Raw genomic sequence first — 19,230 nt, 5'->3', positions numbered from 1 at the left:
CAGTGTGAATTGTTACCTTTTTGTTAAATTTAGGGACAAAACACATCACATTGGATGCAACTACCAGTAAAGAATTGTTCTAGTGGTTTCACTGATAAAAACCATGTCTTAAATTTCACTCAAATTATGTTTGTCTTTTTGGACATTTTACCTTTTACTCATTACAGTTTCTCTTGTTACACTTTCCAGTTCCTTTCTGTGCACTTTTTCCCCGTTGTGGAACCAATAAAAGAATATCTCTTCAAATTTGAACTAAATATGATGGCAGTTTAACACAAAAATTCAGTAAAAACAAAGATGGGAGGGTGGGTCAATATTTTATTTGTGTATCAGGAGGTAGAGGTGCCGTTATTCTTGTTGTGTCTTTTAGCAACAGTCCTCCACATGTTCTTCAGAGCTACGCGGGCCATGAGCATTGTGATGGTGAAGTTACGTCGGTACCATTCACTGCAAACAACAAGGAGGGGGAAAGTGTTCAATGTGAATTCAGTTTTTATTAAAAAAAAGGGAGAATTCAACAAACTGTAAACAAGGCAGCCACTTTGCAATGCTAATCCACAGATCACGCTTCAAAGCCAGCAATGTTTGTTGTGCTATACCCTCAGGATACAGAATATAACTATCTATATACGTCTTTAAAGCCCACAGCTCGTCTGCAGGAGGCTGTACCCGCCCACCCAGCGGCACCATGGGAAATACCTAGCTGCAAAACAACTCACTTGTTATAATTTGCATGTCGTATTCTGTTTGTGTCCAGGAAGCCTTTGTAAAACACGGCCATCTCTTCACTGTCTAAGGAGCGCCGCCGACCTGAGGGGGGAAGGAGGGACACAAGTAACAAAGAGAGTCTTTTTAAGATGCATTCAATGGAAATAAATCCCCAGATGTACTATAAATACTCATTATGCAATGTAGTTTTAATCGCCAAGAAATATAGAGGGGAGGTGGGCGAAGTATTACAAGGTGGGGAAAGGAATGGAGGGAGTAAGGGAGGAAGCATGTAAGGGCAGATGGAAGGAGATGAAGAGGACACAGAATTATGGAAAGAAGGATGGCTGAAGGAAGGCAAAGAGGGGGGAAATAGGATAGGGGAGAGGAGACAGGCAACAGATGGAAAAGAAAGCAAGAGACAGAGGGAAGGAAATGAATAGGAAGGGGGCAAGGAAAGGAAAATTAGATTAAGCGAGCAAGGAAAAGACACATGGGAAGGAAGATGTTGAGAATGGAAAGAAGACAGAAGCAAGGAAGTAAAGACGAATGGCGAATACACGTCAAAAGGGAGCAAGTACAGAAAAAGTGAAAGACGCGAGGAGTAAGGAGGAGAGACTGAAGAGAAAGAGATGTGGAAGGAGATAAGACAAATATTTCTGACTTCAGAATCAGTTTCATAACAGTCAGTTTGTTGGATCTTGCAAAACCAGGAAGCCTATGATTGTTGGCTGAAGCCTGAAGCTTCCTGGGTGAAAAAGACCCGTATTTCTCTGCGACATCGTAAAATCCTCCTGAAATACTGCTCACAGGAGAAGGAACCGACGTCACCTCAACCAAAGTCTGTCCGACTGAGGTTTATTTCTATGCAAAAGCATGCAGGAAGTTTTTACACTCAGATTTACATGTAGAAAAGCTGCATCCTTACCGGTCTCATCACGCAGAGTCAAGCCTTTTGCCTTCAGTTGTGAAATGATAAATTGTTCTTTTTCCTGCAAAAAGCGTAACAGCTATTAACACTCACCTAGAAGTTAAAATGGCCTTGTTCCTTTTAGATAAAAAGTATTTTGACAGCACAGTTTAGCTGTGTCATGCTGCCCTCTGCTGGTGAAACTCAGACATTACATGCTGTACACACAAGCACCACATGTAGAGGACACCAATATGCATCAGCTTTAGTCGATGAATGTATTATTCTTAAATTGCACAGCTACATATATTGACATCGCTTCACCTTTACAAAAGAGGCATCCCAGGGTGCCAAAAATGTTGTAGTTTAGGTGCTTTCAACTAATCTGGTCTGTAAAGGACGTTATCTTGTTGTATATATTCCCAATAACCTGACGTTTCCAAAACATTAAATGCTTCACCTCTGGGTCCTGATTTTTAAGATGTTTTATAAAAACATGTCCCACCTTGGTGAAGCAGAAGTTCTGTTTGGTCCAGAATTCATGGTTCCAGTCCTCCGTTTCCTGCCGCAGGTGTCTCAGACGTTTCTGCAGCTCCGACTCCTTCTCAGGGATGTGGTAAACGATCGGACGGAGGTTAGAGAGAGGGTTCGGAGGACCGATCCAGTCGTGAGTGGAGCTGACTGCTGGTCTGAAGGGAGAGGTCTACAAAATCAAAAAAATAAGTTTTTAATAAATAATTGGAAGTTGAAGTAGTCACCTTTTACCTCCACATTCAGTTGCTCTGATATATTTAGTCTGGTTCTGTTGCTTAAAAAAGAAGAAGATATACCTTTACAATTTATTCAAGTTCTGGCGGTCTTGTTACCTGAATGTTAATTTGTTCTTGTTGTCATTCACAATAACCATGTTTTTCCTTCCTTCTAAACATGCTGGATTTATTCATCATACTTTTAGCATTTGCCACGAGTGAGTTAATTGCCTACTTGTTCAGGTGTTTTCAATAATCATGTGCTCACACCACCAAAAAGCAAATCACTTCTATAGTCTGTTTTACAACCTAAAGAACATAACTTTATTTTACTAGATTAAGCACACACAATCCTGACAAATTAAGTTAGTAGTTACATTTGAAGCACTAACTGCTATCCTGTCAGTGTCCTCCAGCTTACCTCCTCCTGGAACACTGACTGATTGTCTGAATTAAGCCTGCCTATGTTGATGGACTGGATGATTGGACTGTACCATTCTGCTAAAACCAGAGGGGTGTTTTCAGGAGCCAGTTTGAGGAAATGTGAAGGGAGGAAACGTTTCTCTCCCCTGCAATTAACTATGGACTGTCCTTCAGGTGTATATATTCCTGCAGTTAATAATAATGGAATGGCAAAAGGTATTGATTTGTAGTGATTCTGTTTCAAATTTGGGATCAAGTGGGAGGGGAAGGTGTTGTTTTTTAAAGTATTTATCAGACACTGGACTAATTAAAAGAATATGAAGGGATGACTTAAATTATTCTGAAGGTGGCAGCAATGCAACAATTTGGATGCCAGCTGCCATAAAAAACCCACCGAAGAAGAAGAAGAATAATGGAATGGAATAAACTGACTGAGTCAACAGAAGTTGAGTATGCAGAGAGACAAGTGGTCACATGTTTTATTTAAACCGCAGACCAACACAGACCTGCTTATCATTTCAACCCAGACTGCAGGCTGAGACGAGCAGCAACGCAGATACCCCTGAGGCTCTCAAGAGACTGAAAACATATATGTACGTATAAAGGCAATTATTAAAAGTTGGATACAAATCTGCAATAATGCTCAAGTTTTCAAAGGCTCAATATGTTGATACTGTCCTGTAGTAGTGCAGTTTTGGGATATTAAGTACATTTGCTCAAGTAGTGAGATTTTAGGTACTTTTAATACACCTTAATATATTGATTGAATGCTACGTTATACCTCTACTTCACTACATTCATTGACGTACTTAGTTACTTTGTAAATGTCATTTAAACACACAATGTTCCATACTGCGTTTAGCAACTTTACTGTTAGTAGGCCTATATCTTTATACTTCTACACTGTGGCAAAACAAATTTGACTTTAGGACATATCTGAAACTCCTACCACAACTGCATCATTTCAATGCATTTAACTCTTACTTGTAATGGAGTATTATTAAACCACAACAAAAAAAATCCCAGTTTGGGATAAATAAAGTACTTCAGATTCTTATTCCGATTCTGATATCTCTATTACGAAACCATACTTCTGCATGAATGCAAACATGGCAACCACACCAGCAACAGCACCATGGCACACAACTGCTACACAACTAGCCGTGGCGGACATAACACTTCATGTAAGTCAGATATTCCTCCTGGTAGCACTTAAAGATTGTATATTTAACAAATAGGTATCATTTACTGTACAAACCTTGGGAGTTTTGTCCTGTTTGGTTGCCAGGTCGGAGCTGTAGTGCCGTATATTCAGTGCTGATATACTGCATGGAGAGTGGAGGGTAAAAGGACTGAAAATCCTCCATGCTGCTGCTGCTGTTGTTTTGGACGCCATTTTTAACTAACAGACCTAATCAGCTGTTTCAAGAAGGATTTTCCCCCCTTACATTGCAGAGAGCCCGGATATTTATATAAACCTAGAGTGTTTTGTTAGGGGAGTTCATGTCGATGTCCTTCTGTGAGAACAACCCTCCGTTCGGTCACATGACTTGCACATTAAAGAAAGAGGGGCTTCAAACTTTCACCGGCGCAGCTACGGGCGGGGTTTCTGCAGGGCTGTTCTGATCAATAGTGGTTGAAGTACTTTTCAAATATGCAAAAAATGAAGACCTGTGTTTAAAGTTTAAAGATAAAGTAATCACTATTCAGGCAAATTGCTCTTTAGTCATCGCATTATTACATATTATAATATACGATTATTATTATTGATGCGGTATCTTAACATGTATTATAATGAGTGTACTGTTAGGATATATTTACTTGTTGTTCTTTATAATAACCTAAATAAGGATTTCATTATACTTCAGTGGAATCCCAGAATTCAGATGGAGGGCTGGAAATAGAGTAAAATAGGCTACTAGGTTTAATGGCTCTTAAGAAAAAAACATTACCCTAAATAAATTGCATTTGTGTGAACTGATCATAATGTGTGTCTGTAAATATGTGATTTTAGGAGTCATATCAAGGTTCAAGGCTCAGCTTAATTGTAAATTTACAACACAGGATTGAACAATGAAATGCAGTCCCCCTCCGTGTTTAACACATTCAAATGTCTAAAAATATATATTGATATTACAGTAAAATAAAAACCAAATACATGTATAAAAGTAGCACTAACGGAGGGAAAGCATATGCATCTAACTATACATGTAATAGATTTTAAAAAAGGACAGTATATCACATGGAAGTCTAGTGGAGTTAAACAACAAAACATATTTTTAAAAAAGGCACTTCATTTAGTTTCCCCGCCCTTGCTGCTGCGTGTCAAACGGCACGACCATTCATTCAAAATGGAGCGAACCCAATGTTGGACAACTAAAACTTACACTACGTTAAAAAAACGTTTAATATAATATCGGCAAAGTAAGACTTAAGTGTAATTTATTCCATGTCATTGTAAATGTATTACCCTTAACCTACAGACTGATTTCAATTTTTGATTTGACAAGTGAATTAAACGCCTGTTAAACTGTTGTATTTCCCCCTATATGAACCATAGAGAAACGCCGCGATAGTTGGTGAGCCGGAAAGTAACTACTAGAAGGTAGCTAGGTAGGCTAATGTTTAGCTTTTATTCCGGGGAGGTGCGCACTTTCCTATAACGTTTCAGATGGCTGTACGCTGGCTATGCAGGTAAGAGTCAAACCATTAAAGTGACAAAGTGGTGTTTAATGTTTTAACCCCACCGTATAAAACTGGAGTTATTCGGCAAAGGTGGGGCTGAGTCAGGTGATCAACGTTAGCGAGGACAATGGGATTCACACAGTGAAAACAACAGGGTTTATTAGACTCTAAACAGGTTTTTAAATCCTTTCTATGGACACACAGGATATATATGTGTATATGAAGTTGTTTTAAAGCGATAGTCGGCGGAGGAATATCCTCTGGTAGTCTGTGGGAGGGGCGACACACACCAGCCCGACCGCAGTCAGTCTTTAGGTGCTGAAGCTGACCGGAGCATCACGGACACTCTCTCCCGCATTTCGGGGGGTAAATCTGGGGGCCACTTTGCTCCACACCCCGCCCTTCTGTGGCTGATGGAAACAGACATTCGTAGAAATGTGTGCGAATATGTTTGGCGTTTTGAAAAGGTGAGAAATAGACGTGTGTGCATGTGTGTGTAACAGGAGATGCTTCGAGGTGTGTGTGTGTGTGTGTGTGTGTGTGTGTGTGTGTGTGTGTGTGTGTGTGTGTGTGTGTGTGTGTGTGTGTGTGTGTGTGTGTGTGTGTGTGTGTGTTATCCGCCTCACACATTTTGCATATACCTTCGCAGCCAAATATTGGGATATCCTATGGCGACATAATGCGCAAAGCGTTGCAGGACCGGTGCATGCAGCCGAGCAGGAGGGTGTTTTTTTGGAAGCTTGTATGGCAAAAAGCATGTTGGGTAGTGGTCTCGATTCATTGCATTTCACCTCCAGCTCAATACATATTGTGTGTGACTCATGGGGTGGGGTGGGGGTGGGGAGTTTGGGGGGGGGATTCCTACTAGCAAACCTATTATTTGATCAGCCTCCCTTTTTATTTGCTTGTCTCTCTGGATCAAATGGAGGCATGAGGTGTTTGCCAGGCGTGCAGTGGATTTCGCTGAGATTATCCTAATAAATACTCCGATTTGTGAACCAGCCCATCACCCTGTTACATAAAAGTACTTTAGGGAATTCTGATAACACAATGCTGTCTATTCCACTAAGTGTTGTTGATGCTGTGAATAACAAACCATCATATTGTGTGGGCTTTGTGTGTACCATGCACATCATGCTTTCAGACTGATAATGACTGCCTTCCCCTGAGCCATGTTCTGATGAGAAAAAACGACTAAATGTTATCGTAATCCTATATGGAAAGTTCACTTTGATGTAGGCAATTCTGGAATTTTGGGAATCATTTCCTTCACTTTGACCTTTTTCTTTGCCTGTTTTTAAAGCCTTTAGCTGAATGTATTGTCATGCTGGAGCTGGTTCTTTATCTAAGTAGACTTGAGGTTAGCAATGGGATCATGGATGGATTACTGATCCTGCTCAGGCCCCGGGGCACGAGGGGTCGAGGTCAGGACCTCTTTGAGAGCTGACTGTTATTCACATCGATGTTTTTAAAGTCACGGTTTAGAGTAAGAATGTGTGGTTGTAGTTTTTGCTACTACGAAAAGTATGTTAAAATCTATCCTGCCCACCAAATCAAGCTGCACAGCATACTGAGGATACAGTAGAACTGTATTATTATTTCAAGTAGAGTGCCTCAGGTGTCTCAGACGTTTCTGGAGCTGACTGAAATTAGAAAAAAGGGATTTAAAGCAGAAAATCTAACAGAGAAATGAGACACATCTTCACTGGGTTGCAGAAACAACACAGATAAGACGCAAAATAACTACAATTCAAGACAACTACAGAGAGATAAAAATACATGATGCACAAAAGCTGACAGACAAAGGAATAAAAGACTAGATGAACTAAACCAGTAAAACCAGTGAACCACAGAATAACCTGTAGTTAGTAAGAAAAATGAAGGAAGAACAGTCTTTACCTCGATGGAAAAAGTCATTCTAACTCACTTATTTTTTATTAAATGTTCCCAGATATTGAAGGAGATTTTTTTTAAATGTATTTTAAAACTTCTTCCCTTTTTGAAAAATCTGAGTTCAGCAACATTTGGTATTTTTATCAGAAGATAATTCAACAGCCTAAACTGGTAACTGTTAATAATCAGACTGAAAAGTGTTGATGGACTTTTCATAAATTCTGTTGAATTGGGAGTATTTTTTTTTGCTGTGTGGAAACTAATCCGTTTCTGATATTTTGGGTGTTATTCAGTGCATTTCCTCCTCAGTGTTTAAAGCCTGATGGACAGGCTGGTTTCTGTTCCCGTGGATTAAATGTATTTCACCATCATGTCAGCCAACCAGCCCGATGGAAAGGAATATAAATGGTTGTCATGTGGGTGTTCCTTTTGTCGACACGAAATGTAGGTTAACCTCGTTAATTTTCCTGCATGATTTGTAAGAGGTAAGAATTTCATATATGAATACATTATGTTGGCATTTGTCTAATCTGACGCTGGTATGTCATGCGAGTTAAGTAAGACATGCAATGAAAGAGGTCATTCAAGTCAACATTTTTTACTTCTCAGTCATGTAGAGGACACGTTTGTGTTACAGAATGTTAATAGCACTTTTTATTTTGGGGTCTTCTTAGTTTTAAAGTAATGTGCTTCTTATTGTGAAGTACTAATTTGATTTATTGGCTCTTAACGGGGCAAATAAACCCTGTACATGCATGTTTAAGAAGATTATATTGAGCTGAATAGTTAAATAGGTCTGTTTAATTAAGTTACCAGTAAAAAATATATCACATAATATCTATTTATTAACAGAAAGTTCCTAAAATCTTTGTACTTACAGTCTGATCACAGTGAGCACTCATTACTGCTCCAGGGTGAAATATCTTTTAGCTGTTTCTCTAACTTTTTTAGATTTTGCAGCTCTGTGGTAGTTACTAGACTACATTTGTTCTTGGCAGATATCTATTTGAATATTAGCCTTTGGCAGATGCATGAGTATCAGCTTAGTTTTAGGGGTCATTTTGAGGAGCCATTACCTTTACTCCATCCTTCAGAGAGCACTTACAAGTATATGTTTTAACTGCAATTCCTCACATCACAATATATGAAGGAAGATGATTATTTGCTGATATATTGGTATCAGAAATGCCCCCAAAATATTAAAACTAGCTTTAAAAAAATCAGTCAGTACTAGTCAGTATCTCTATCCGTTACAGTTCGAGGATCTGAAGCTGCAACAAATTGAACGTTGCAGGTTTAGTGGAGGGACATGTTCAGATAGAAAAGGCTGTTTAACTTGTCACGAGGCCGGCAGCAAGTAGGAAAGTGACAGCTCAGTAGTAGTATCGGGATTTCTCTCACAGAAAATGGATTATTCTCATGTTTAATGACTCTCAGCCTCCAGGCGTGTGTTAGGGTGCCTGCAGAGTTGAGATACAACACTTTATCCGTGGCTTATTCTCCGTCCTATGATATATATATTTTTCTTTTGGTGCCAGAGTGGGCGGTGGTCTCTGGTGCAACATAACAAGCCATGTGTGGCTGCGAGGTAGTGCGGTTGTCTTTCAACCAGAAGGTTGTGCAATCGATCCCAGCTCTAGCAGTCAACATGTCGATGTATCCTTGGGCAAGATACCTAACCTTGATTTGCTCCCGATGGACATTTACCATTCTTGATGGCGAGGTAGTTACCTAGAGCAAAAAGTGTACTGCTCTGTATGAATGGGGAGAATGACATGTAGCATGTAAAGCGCTTTGAGGGGTCGAAAAGATTGGATAAAGTCAAGTCCATTTACCGTTGTTGTTGTGAACACAATGATCATTGAATATTTCATTAGCACTGTCATAATGTTCTTTATGTCTCTTGTAAAGCACTTAACATGTACTTGTTGAAGTGTGCTTTATAAATTAAACTTGCCTTTACACATGTGGCAGTTTTTCACGATGATTAATAAATACATTAATATATAGTTGGTGGATATTTGAATGTTTGGCTGAGGTGTGTCTTCATGCCAGCTGCGGTGGCGCTGATCCAGACAGTAGTTGGAGGTCTCGTTGTTCCAGTGTTGGCTGTGAATATCTGAAAGGAAGTTTTGAAGTAATCCGCCCAGTCTGGCCAGAAGACAACAATGTCATGTCTGCTGAGACTCTGCTCTGAATTGTTTCTCATTGTTCTGACTCTCCCTCTCCTGCAGCCTGTTTGGGAAGCCCTTTGATGGGGGAAAGAGGATGGACCATGGCGGCCAGCAGCATCAGCAGCAGCACCCCATGGAGCAGCAGCATCAGTCCTACCACCAGCAGCACCCGGCCATGATGCGGCTGTACGAGGTCCAGAAGGAGGTGCAATCCCTGGGGCCGCAGGTCTGCACCTTCAGCGGCCTGCAGCACGACCGCGACTACAAGCGTGTGGAGCGCGAGCTGACGCGCCTGCTGCTGGAGGTGGACAAGGTCGACACGGAGGGCAAACCGGAGCTGCAGGGGGCTCGGAAAAGAGCCGCCCAGGAAGTGGAAGGCCTCCTGCGATACCTGGAGGAGAACGCCACGCATCCGTCCCGCATCGCCATAGAAGACCTGAGCAACGAGGCGCGGCAGCTGGTGGACGACCGCGTGGTGGCACCTCAGCGGTCGGGAGGCGTGGCTGAAATAAACGACGAGCTGGTGGACGCCCTGCAGGAGATAATCCTGAGGCTCACCCAGGTGAAGACGGAGGGGAGGGTGCCGCTCCGAAAGGCGCGGTACCGGGCACTGACACGCCTGTGCGCGGTGCAGGACGTGGTGGAGGGCCGTACCCAGCAGCAGACCCTCTCCCTGCCGCTGTCCGGCGAGACCAACGAGTCCGTGCACCGCATCAACCAGGTGATGGTGAAGGTGTGCGTGGCGCGCGGTCAGCTGGTGGCTCTGCTGATGGGGCTGAGCGGCAGGGACAGCTGTGCCCACCTGTCCCGCATCCTGACGGAGATGCAGGTGGAGCTGGATGCTCTGGATGTTTCAGGGAACGCGGCGATCAGAAACTACAGGAAGCAGGTGGTGGAGGAGATAAACGGGCTGCTGAAACATCTGGACCTGGAAGGGGAGGGAGAGGACACGCGCAGGTAGGCTTCACTCAAGGGCTACATTAAGTTATTTAATTTACAGAAAATACACAACTCCATATCTCTGGATGAGTTTGAATATCCTTCAATGCTTAGGAAGGTTCCTAACAGGGAAATGACCCGGCAGTGTCTCCAAAATGCTGACAAAAGGAGCTTCAATGCTTTCTTTGTAACTCTTTTGAGACCCTTACTAAAGAAATGGAGAGGCAGCTTCCCAGTTTCTTTCTGCAGCAATGTATAATAAATGTCTATAACATCCTCCATCACATCAGTCAAGAGTTACTTAGGTATAGCACTTCATTTATTTGAGTATTTGACTGCAGCTCCTAGGTCCAAGATGAAGCTCTCCTCTCCCAGCAGAAAGTTTACACCGCGGTGTGAACATGAGCTGACGTTTCTGCACATCCTGCCTGGAAAGAGGGACTGAGGATTTTTGTTGAATTTTGATTTGAATTATGCTGCACTGAGAGGAGTAAATTAGACTCACAACACCAGAGAAGCGCTGATGGCAATAAAACGCCTACCGACTGCTTTATGATGCAGAAACACAGACTGCAGCACCGATTCAAGTACCACTCCATTCACATGTTTTTCTTTGCACTGCATAGTTTTTGGACTCCATTATAGTGAAAAATGTTGTTTAAATAAGGATGTTTGATAATGTATAAACAGTTTAACAATAAATAAATGAATGAAGTTATGGTTTTGGCTGCAGATTGTACTGAAAAGCACCCTTAGCACGTAGCTATTTAAAATACAAACGTTCTATAATAGCCATAAATATATGATATGTTACTTTAGTACCCCCTGAAAATACCTGGGTGTTCAAACAGTATTAAATCAGATACTTCAGGAAGTAACTGAAGTCCAGCAGTTTCCAGAGCAGTGATTCAGAGTTTGTTTCCTCAGATACGACCTGGGGCAGAACAACTCCATCCGTGAGATCGAGGCGGTGCGCGCTCACGTCTCCCACCTGCGAGAGGGCGTCCTGCGGCACTGCATGATGGGAGATCTGAGCTTCAGGCCCAAAGCGGAGCTGCAGAGCCTCCTCACTCACCTGGACCAGGTGGACACGGCAAAGAACCCGTGCATCCGGGAGGCCCGCCGCCGCGCCGTGGTGGAGGTCCAGGCCATCATCACCTTCCTGGACCTCCGCGAGGCTCTAGCGCGCCGCCAGCCGGGCCCAGCCGAGCATCCGTCGCACCGGTCCGTGTGGCTGGTCCTCGGCAGCCTCTCGGACCTCCAGGCCCAGGCGCTGGGCTTCGATGGCAAGCGGGTCGACAAGAGCTACATGATGCTGGAGGAGCTGCTGACCAAACAGCTGCTGGCTCTGGACGCCGTGGACCCGCAGGGCGACGAGACCACCAAGATGGCGCGAAAGCAGGCGGTGAAGTTCGCCCAAAACATTCTCAACTACCTGGACATGAAGACGGACGAGTGGGAGTATTGATGAAGGCGGAAACACCGGGTGGGACTTCGCTGCAGGAAGGAAACGATCTGTGTGTAAATAAAAAAAGAAAAACGTATCATTCCACGGGCTGTAAATATGGACTCCAACTCCCAGAATGCACTGCAGCAGCGCTTTTATGTCATCTCTTTGTGGTAGTCGTGGCCGATCCGAGAAGAACACATTTTATGAAACACACACTTCAGTGCTCTCTGGAGATTTTCTTTTTAAAAACTTCCCGTACGTGTGAGGGTGTGTGTGAGTGAGTGTTACTGTCTGTCGTACTTGGTGAGTGTGTGTGTTAAAGCCTGCTGCCAAAGCTCTTGAATAATGCCTGTTCCTGTGCTTGTGTCCTCCAGACTGCACTTGATATTGATAAAGTGTGATAGATTGCTTCGCAGTAGCTTCCCTGTCTGGTCCGGTTTTAATTTAAGTTGCTAATGGAGCATGTGTTAAATACAGTGACCTAATTGTGGCTCGGTCCAGAGTGATTCCTGTTGGTTGGACGCCAATTTTGGGCATCAAAAGTATAGAAAATAGTAACAGTTCAGGAGCATATTTAGTTAATGTTTTGTTTTGAAATCCAGTTTGGTCTACTTGGCAAAGCAGACGACGAGAGAAAACCTAAAGTGCAAAGAAACTGAGATTTATGTGGGGCATTTTTTAGAAGCAGCATGAACAAGAGGTGGAGCAGAGATGTTTCCACACTGTTATCGAGGCTGGGTAATCTGTGTTTAAACAGTTGGAAATCGTTTGCATTACGGTCACTCCCCACTCCTGTGTGTCCCTGTTTGTTTCCCCTCTCCGTGTTTATCACCACAGCTGTCGTTGGCAAGCGGTCAAACGACAAGCTGAGATTCAGATAAAGTTAGCAGGAAGAAATCTGTCATCTTGTGTGTGTGTGTGAGGATGTTTAAAAAGTACCTTCCCCTCGCTGCTCGTGTCGTCTGTCTCAAAACGTTTGTTGTGACTTTGTGTGCGGCTATAAATGGATCAGGTTTTTTTGAAATTCAGAGATAGAAGAGGCACATTTTTTTTGCTGCTGCTGCTGCTTTTTGTTTCTACCCACCACTCCTTTCTACTGAGTGACTGTGAGACGTCCCCCAGGGAGAGGGAGGGAGGAAGGGTGGGTGAGGCGATGATCTCCTCTGGATTGACACATCAAGGCTGAAGCTCACGCAGCCAGCAGTCGGGACGAGAGCGTTGATGGTGATCGCAGTCGACACATCCTTCTAGAAACTTCTCGAAGCTGCTGCTCGAGACGGTGGGAGGGGAAGAGAAAGTCCAAAAATTCTTTGTGCCTTTATTTTCACCCTTCCCTGTGTACCAGTAGGTTTGTGTATTAAAAAAGCAGCCTTGAAATGAATTTTAAAAAAGCTTCTCATTTTGATATTTAACGCTGAAGCGGCGAATGTGTTTGTGGCACCTTGGCCGTTATCGCCACGAGAAATTTGCACTACTTGTCAGAAATTGAGGCTCTTCTGAATCAGTATTTGTCCCCTGCTGGTAAACGACTAAAAGGTGAAGTCGTTCTGGTCAGTAATTATTTTGTAACACAGGATGACAACGCCTCTTCTGCAGCCGGTGAGTCATGGCTGGTTCTCACACTGCGAGCAGCCACGGGCAGATCTGTGGCTCGGAAAGCAATTTGGCAAAATGAGTCTGAATACAAAACGACGAAACTAAATAATTAGCCGACATCATTTCCTTCCTGCTGACCTCTGGAAATGTTGTTGTTGTTGTTGTTTTTGAAACATGCTATTCTGAAAAGGTCTTTATAAGATGATATCTTAAAATAATGACTAAGTATCTCCAAATACTCAATTAATATCTCAGATTAATGTCTTCATATCTCAAATGAAGATGTTAGTATCCCAAGATAAGGACATGGTATCAAAATAATGACTTAAAATAAAAAATGATCACTTAAATGATGACTTAGTATCACAAAACAAGGACAAGGACGCACAATAATTAGGTAATATCTCAAAATAATGACTTAAAATAAAAAATTATCACTAAAATGATGACTTTCACAAAACAAGGACAAGGACGCACAATAATGAATGTGTTATCGGTGAAAATTAAATTCAGCATCAAAGTGATGATCACAGTTATGCGTCAGTAATTATAATCCATTAATATCATTTATATTCATCTAAATTGGGCCATTCTGCATGAAATTGTTCTGCCAATACTTTTGTGCTTGAATGCATTTTGAGAGCAGGACTTTCACTTTAAGTAGTCTTCCTACACTAGTTCTCCTTCAGTAAAACGTCTGAAGAATTATTATTATTGGCTCTAATCAGGATTACAATTTAGTTTCCCAGCTTGTTAATGAATTATGATACAAATATGAACCCCAGTAGAGGAATGATTGCTGGCTGCTCGCAGTGTGAATGTAAAATATCCTGGAGTCCCCTGCAATAACTTCGAAAATGTGATTAATGAAATCCCAGCTGCCTAGAAACACAATCTGTGTACCACCGCTTTTTATAAAGAAACCCCCACTAAAACATGTCCCAGTGAAGTCCCACAGACCCGTTTTACGTGCATTAAGCTGCATTTTAAAGCATATTCTGGCACCAAGCCTGCCGCTCGGCCTCCTGGGTAAAGAGTTGACTCATACTGGAGGAAATTAAATTGAACAAAGCTCATTAAACATGGTCAGCTGCTGCCACGGCTGCAACAGATGCTTTCTCAGACCAAACCAACCCGGACACACCTTAAGTTCACATGCTCTTTTTTGTATGCAGTATTATAAATATAAATAATGTACATTTAGTTATTGCATTTCTGTAAATTGCGTCGTTTTCAAGCATTAATTTGAATGATTTATCAGAAGTTTTACACTGTATAAGGAACTAGAGCTTTTGTTTTTGTCTAGTCATCGTGTCTCGATGCCTCTTTTTCTTTCTTTTTTTTACTCCGTGTTGGTGATGAGTGGGCGTTCTGGCAACCAATTTATATTCTGTGGTTGAGAAGTACAAGTGTAAAAAGGAAAATGAGGTAAAGCACCATTTTATAAAGGTTTTGCAAGAGTTTTGTGAGAAAAAGAAGCAAGAAAGCGTCAAAGAAAATCCCAAATATCAAAAAGACTCCGTTTATTCTATGCTGCCTATAAAACTGTAGTTTTACAAAACAATTTCACTCCTAAAGTATTAAGAATTGGATTTGACAGTATTAGGATGTATTTGTGCAGAAAGGACTATCAATTGTGCAGTGTTACTCATTTTCATAGGTCATGTAAACACTTCAGTCTGTTTTATTCGCCAAAACGGCTCCTTTTGTGATGGTAAACAAAGTCGTTGAGGTGTTTGTACAAATCAAAGTCTATAAGATATTTCAGACTATTAATAAAACAGAGCCATTGATGGTTTTGGGATTTTCTTGGGATTGTTTGGCGATGAAAACGATGAAAAATGTAAAATATTAGCAGATTCTCCTTCTTGAAAAAGATAGTCCTATAACAACTTATATTAAATACACAGTGTTTCACTACCGTTTGTTTTTAAAGAAAAATGAAAGGAAGAAATACGTTAATTATTACTCAAAGAGGTCAATACAACTCTGGGGATTATTGTTACATATAGAAACATCCTACAAATGAAGTTACAGGGTATTGACCGTCTGCTAAGTCATACACACACACACACACACACACTACGATGGGCCACTAAGAGCAGCTCGGGGTCATGCAGACTGTCTTAACTTGGAGTCCATTAGTCGGAGAGTTTCAGAGCTTCATCCCCGGGGTTTTTTAGAGGTGACTTTACAGGCCGATGCATTTACGCACAGAGAATAAAGTGGGTTTAAATATTTCATTTTCCTGATCCCAGATTGAATGTAGTCATCGAGGAATGATTTGTCTTCTGGATTCGTTAGTACCAAAGCTGTTTCAGAAACCTTGTGACAATATGGAGGATTATGGGGATGAAGGAGAAGCTGGAGGGTTGTACGTATCTGAAAAGCATTTTGACAGAAATGGCATTTATGATGTGTGTTGAGAGTGAAGAACACTCTTGAGCTTGTTGTTAAGTTGCATTTCAAAGATCAGCAGCAAGTTGCACCAGTTGATTGTAGGTTTGAGTCCAAATTCAACACTAAATGCTATGAAAATGATCTTGTAGTACACATTTCAGATCCTTTTTTGAAGTTTTTATGCTACTTTATACTTCTACTACACTACATTTCAGAGGTAAATATTGTACTTTCTCTCCACTACATATCAAAAAACCTATAGCTAATTATCTAATCAAGATGTTGCACCCAAAATGTGTACGTTTATACAATATGATCCATTTAAACAGATTAAACTGCCAAAAATACACTCAAAATTGTTCAAATGAACTCCACCTTGACTAAGCAACATTAAAGTACAGTTTACATATCAATGCGTTAATAATAATGATCCAATATTATAATATTAGTCCCCACTGAGGACCACTGATAGCATGAATTGTGCATCATATGCAGCTGCCATACAACCCTGATTCACAAAACATGTTCGTTTGTTCATCCGTTGAAAATATCTTTATTTTTTCATTCCTTTTTTTCATGTATTTTTCCAGAAATAACCTATTTTTTTTTAACACAAATGTCATTGCATCCTGTCACTGCATCCCATCATAAATGAGTTTGACACCACTTTATAAATGTGCTGCCAGCTCTTTGATGACACTAATACTTCCACTGTAACTGTTTGTGTGTCAGTGCTGATGTTTGTAATTACACTGTTTTGGCCCTGAGGCTCATTTGCATATAAAGTAGCCAATTACACATCAAGTGTATACATTGATTTAAATTGTGCTGAGGCTTGGCAGTGCATTTGCTAATACTTCTGTACATTAATTGAAATTTAAAATGCAAGACCTTTAACTGTAGTATTTCTACACTGTGATATTACTACTTGTACTCGAGTAAAGGATTTGAATACTTCTTCCACCGATGCTGTATAATTATGCAACAAATACTATTACTGCTGCAACATTTATGCATTCTCATCTAAAACCTCTAAGTTCTGTCAGGTTTTCTCATACATGCATCGTTTGTTCTTAACGATACGCTAACTGTTTCCACTCGTCTCCAGTCTTTGTGCTAAGCTAAGTTGCTAAAAGTAGGTCCATATCTCATAGATGGGGATAGATGTCATATAGCTTTCAGCAAATCAAATAAAACAGAGCATATTTCCCCAAAAAATGTCAATCAATCCCATTGAATTGTAATTTTGTATTTAACTTAGTTGTTAAAACCTGGTTTTACTAACAATGTTTTGCTATTTCTCTTCTAAGATCAGACTTTACACTTACTGGTGCAACATACCGCTCGATCGTACAGCACATGACGAACGTTGATTGCTAAGATTTGGTAATATATGAAAAGATGTGATGGTAAAATGAGGATTTATGATGGTAGAAATCCACCAGGAAGTAGAAAATGTTCCTTATTAAGCTTAAGAAAACATTTATTTCATTTAAGCACTTTTCCATGTTCCTTAGTCTCTGTCTGTTCTTACTGCTCTGCCTTTCTTTCTGCAAAATGACAGGAATGTGTTCTGTGATGAAAACAAAAGGGTATTATATTTCATTTATTTTTCCAACATCTGTTCTCTTAAGTCGCCTTTTAGCTGCATTGATTGTGACAGGCTTTTGCTGTTTCTCCCCCTCGAGATATGCGCTTGTACAAAAAGCACACTGAGACTGTCGAAAAGTTATTTGTGTGAATGCTCCCTGGATGGTTGTGTTTGGAATTTGTATTCCCACTGCAAAATAAAGACAACGTGTCTTGATCCGTGTTATGTTAATGTGTTTCTTTCCCCGGCGGTTTCTGTAGATCACAAACTTTTTAGAATGCAGACTCATGGTTACTTTAGGAGAAGCATACAGCATGATAAAAGACATTTCATGCAACATAAAGCCACTCTCTGCTGTAGGTTGGGCATTAAACTTTTAGCTGATGCTCTCATTCGGAGAAAAAAAGAGGAGGGGGTTTAGTGTCTCTCGCTAAAGGGCACTTTATTTTATCTGTGACGCAGTGATTTTAGTCCGTGGAACCAAGATGCATCTACTCCAAATGTGCTATGAATGTAAGTTATGCACTTTAAGTATGGGCTTATCAAGATTTAGAGAGATTAGCAGACTGTTATTTGTAAGACTACTGAAAAAAAAAAGCTTCCAATTGATGAATATAAGATGTTTTAATCAAGATCATAACAGGAAAAGTGCAGCATGTTAAAGGGACACTGGATCTTCTTAAGTGGGATTGTTTGATGTACTTATTCATGGTGAGTGTGTAACCAAGAGTAGAGGTCTGCACGCCCCAATTTGGAAAGAAATAGACACAAGTACAGGCACAGAAGTGAAGATATGAATAATTCTGTAGGCAGAGGAAGCTGCAAAATGTATTTGAACAATTTAAAAAATGCATATCTGTTTAAGTTTATGAAAATGTTCACTACTTCCCCTTACTTACAGGTCTGAAGTTATATCCATCTGCAGTTACGTCAATGCCCCAGACAAAGGCCTCCATTGACAAAAAAGGTGATTTCACCACACAGGCTACAGGAGTTGTTGGTCTATTTGTCAATTTGTTTTGAGTTATTGTGGGACTTCATGTCTTAAAGGATTTGGTTAGATGCACATCAAAAGAAACACATTCATTGATTGATCAAGGCAGCAATAGAAGATAAACATATGATCTAATTTATCTGTTTTGGCGTCTGGTTGCTTGAAAAGGGGGAAAAAGCATTTGAGCTTCCTATAGAACATGATGCATTGCTGTAAATTGAACTACAACAAATTAGCTCATCCCTTAAACATCTACAGCAGTAAAGTGTGACTGTGACTGAACAGTACTTATACTCCAGTGGAGGATCTGAAATATTCCTCCACCACATGGGGGTTGTGGGGTTTTCCCAGTGATGATAACACCAGGGAGAAAAACACCACTGGGACGAGTCTGCGGTCACATTTTCCGGTCTCTGACCACCGGCCGCCTCCACAGAGAGGCTCTCCATGTGTGGGATTAAACGACCTTTCACCAGCATGGAGTCTCTCTCAGCTGCAGCTCACGTCCTCCATCACTCTGACGTACATGTGCATGGTGCTGGAGGAAGGATTTGGATCCTTTACTGAAGAGAATCCGGACAGTATTGGCTCCTAACCCAGTAATGTCATTTTTTATAGATTTTTCTGTACTTTTACTGTCCATTTTTTAATTGTTTTAATTCGTATTTCACATTCTGACTTTTACTTCTTATGTTTGTGTAAGTATTTGTTTAATTTA

The 19,230-nt window shown here is 41.0% G+C and overlaps 2 protein-coding genes and 1 non-coding gene across 6 annotated transcripts; 1 reads left to right on the top strand and 2 right to left on the bottom strand.

Annotated features, from left to right (window-relative positions):
• Positions 1 to 301: 301 nt before the first annotated feature.
• LOC134881372 (cytochrome c oxidase assembly factor 8) lies at positions 302 to 4,347 on the bottom strand. The gene is made up of 5 exons (XM_063908650.1): positions 4,049 to 4,347; positions 2,124 to 2,321; positions 1,637 to 1,700; positions 720 to 810; positions 302 to 447 (listed from the first exon to the last, which is right to left on the bottom strand). Exons 1-5 carry the CDS (start codon positions 4,184 to 4,186, stop codon positions 330 to 332), a joined length of 609 nt encoding a protein of 202 aa, XP_063764720.1. The 5' UTR covers positions 4,187 to 4,347; the 3' UTR covers positions 302 to 329.
• On the bottom strand, positions 1,398 to 1,538 carry LOC134882093 (small nucleolar RNA SNORA79). Its single transcript, XR_010168130.1, has one exon. It is a non-coding gene; the product is annotated as a small nucleolar RNA SNORA79 (small nucleolar RNA).
• Positions 2,989 to 17,734, top strand: bag5 (BCL2 associated athanogene 5). 4 transcript variants are annotated; one of them, XM_063908649.1, is made up of 4 exons: positions 2,989 to 3,235; positions 3,318 to 3,383; positions 9,603 to 10,499; positions 11,409 to 17,734. In XM_063908649.1, the coding sequence occupies exons 3-4, from the start codon at positions 9,637 to 9,639 to the stop codon at positions 11,947 to 11,949; spliced, it is 1,404 nt and encodes a 467-aa protein (XP_063764719.1). In that variant the 5' UTR covers positions 2,989 to 3,235; positions 3,318 to 3,383; positions 9,603 to 9,636; the 3' UTR covers positions 11,950 to 17,734. The 4 variants fall into 4 exon arrangements, with proteins under 4 accessions (XP_063764719.1, XP_063764715.1, XP_063764717.1 ...); XM_063908645.1 differs by having other exon boundaries at positions 2,989 to 3,383; XM_063908647.1 differs by lacking the exons at positions 2,989 to 3,235; positions 3,318 to 3,383 and adding an exon at positions 3,411 to 5,484.
• The last annotated feature ends 1,496 nt before the right edge of the window (positions 17,735 to 19,230 follow it).

Source organism: Eleginops maclovinus, chromosome 19 (genome assembly GCF_036324505.1).
Source record: "Eleginops maclovinus isolate JMC-PN-2008 ecotype Puerto Natales chromosome 19, JC_Emac_rtc_rv5, whole genome shotgun sequence".
NCBI lineage: Eukaryota > Metazoa > Chordata > Actinopteri > Perciformes > Eleginopidae > Eleginops > Eleginops maclovinus.
Note: the sequence above shows the minus strand (reverse complement) of the source record. Positions and strands in the feature narration are given on the sequence as shown.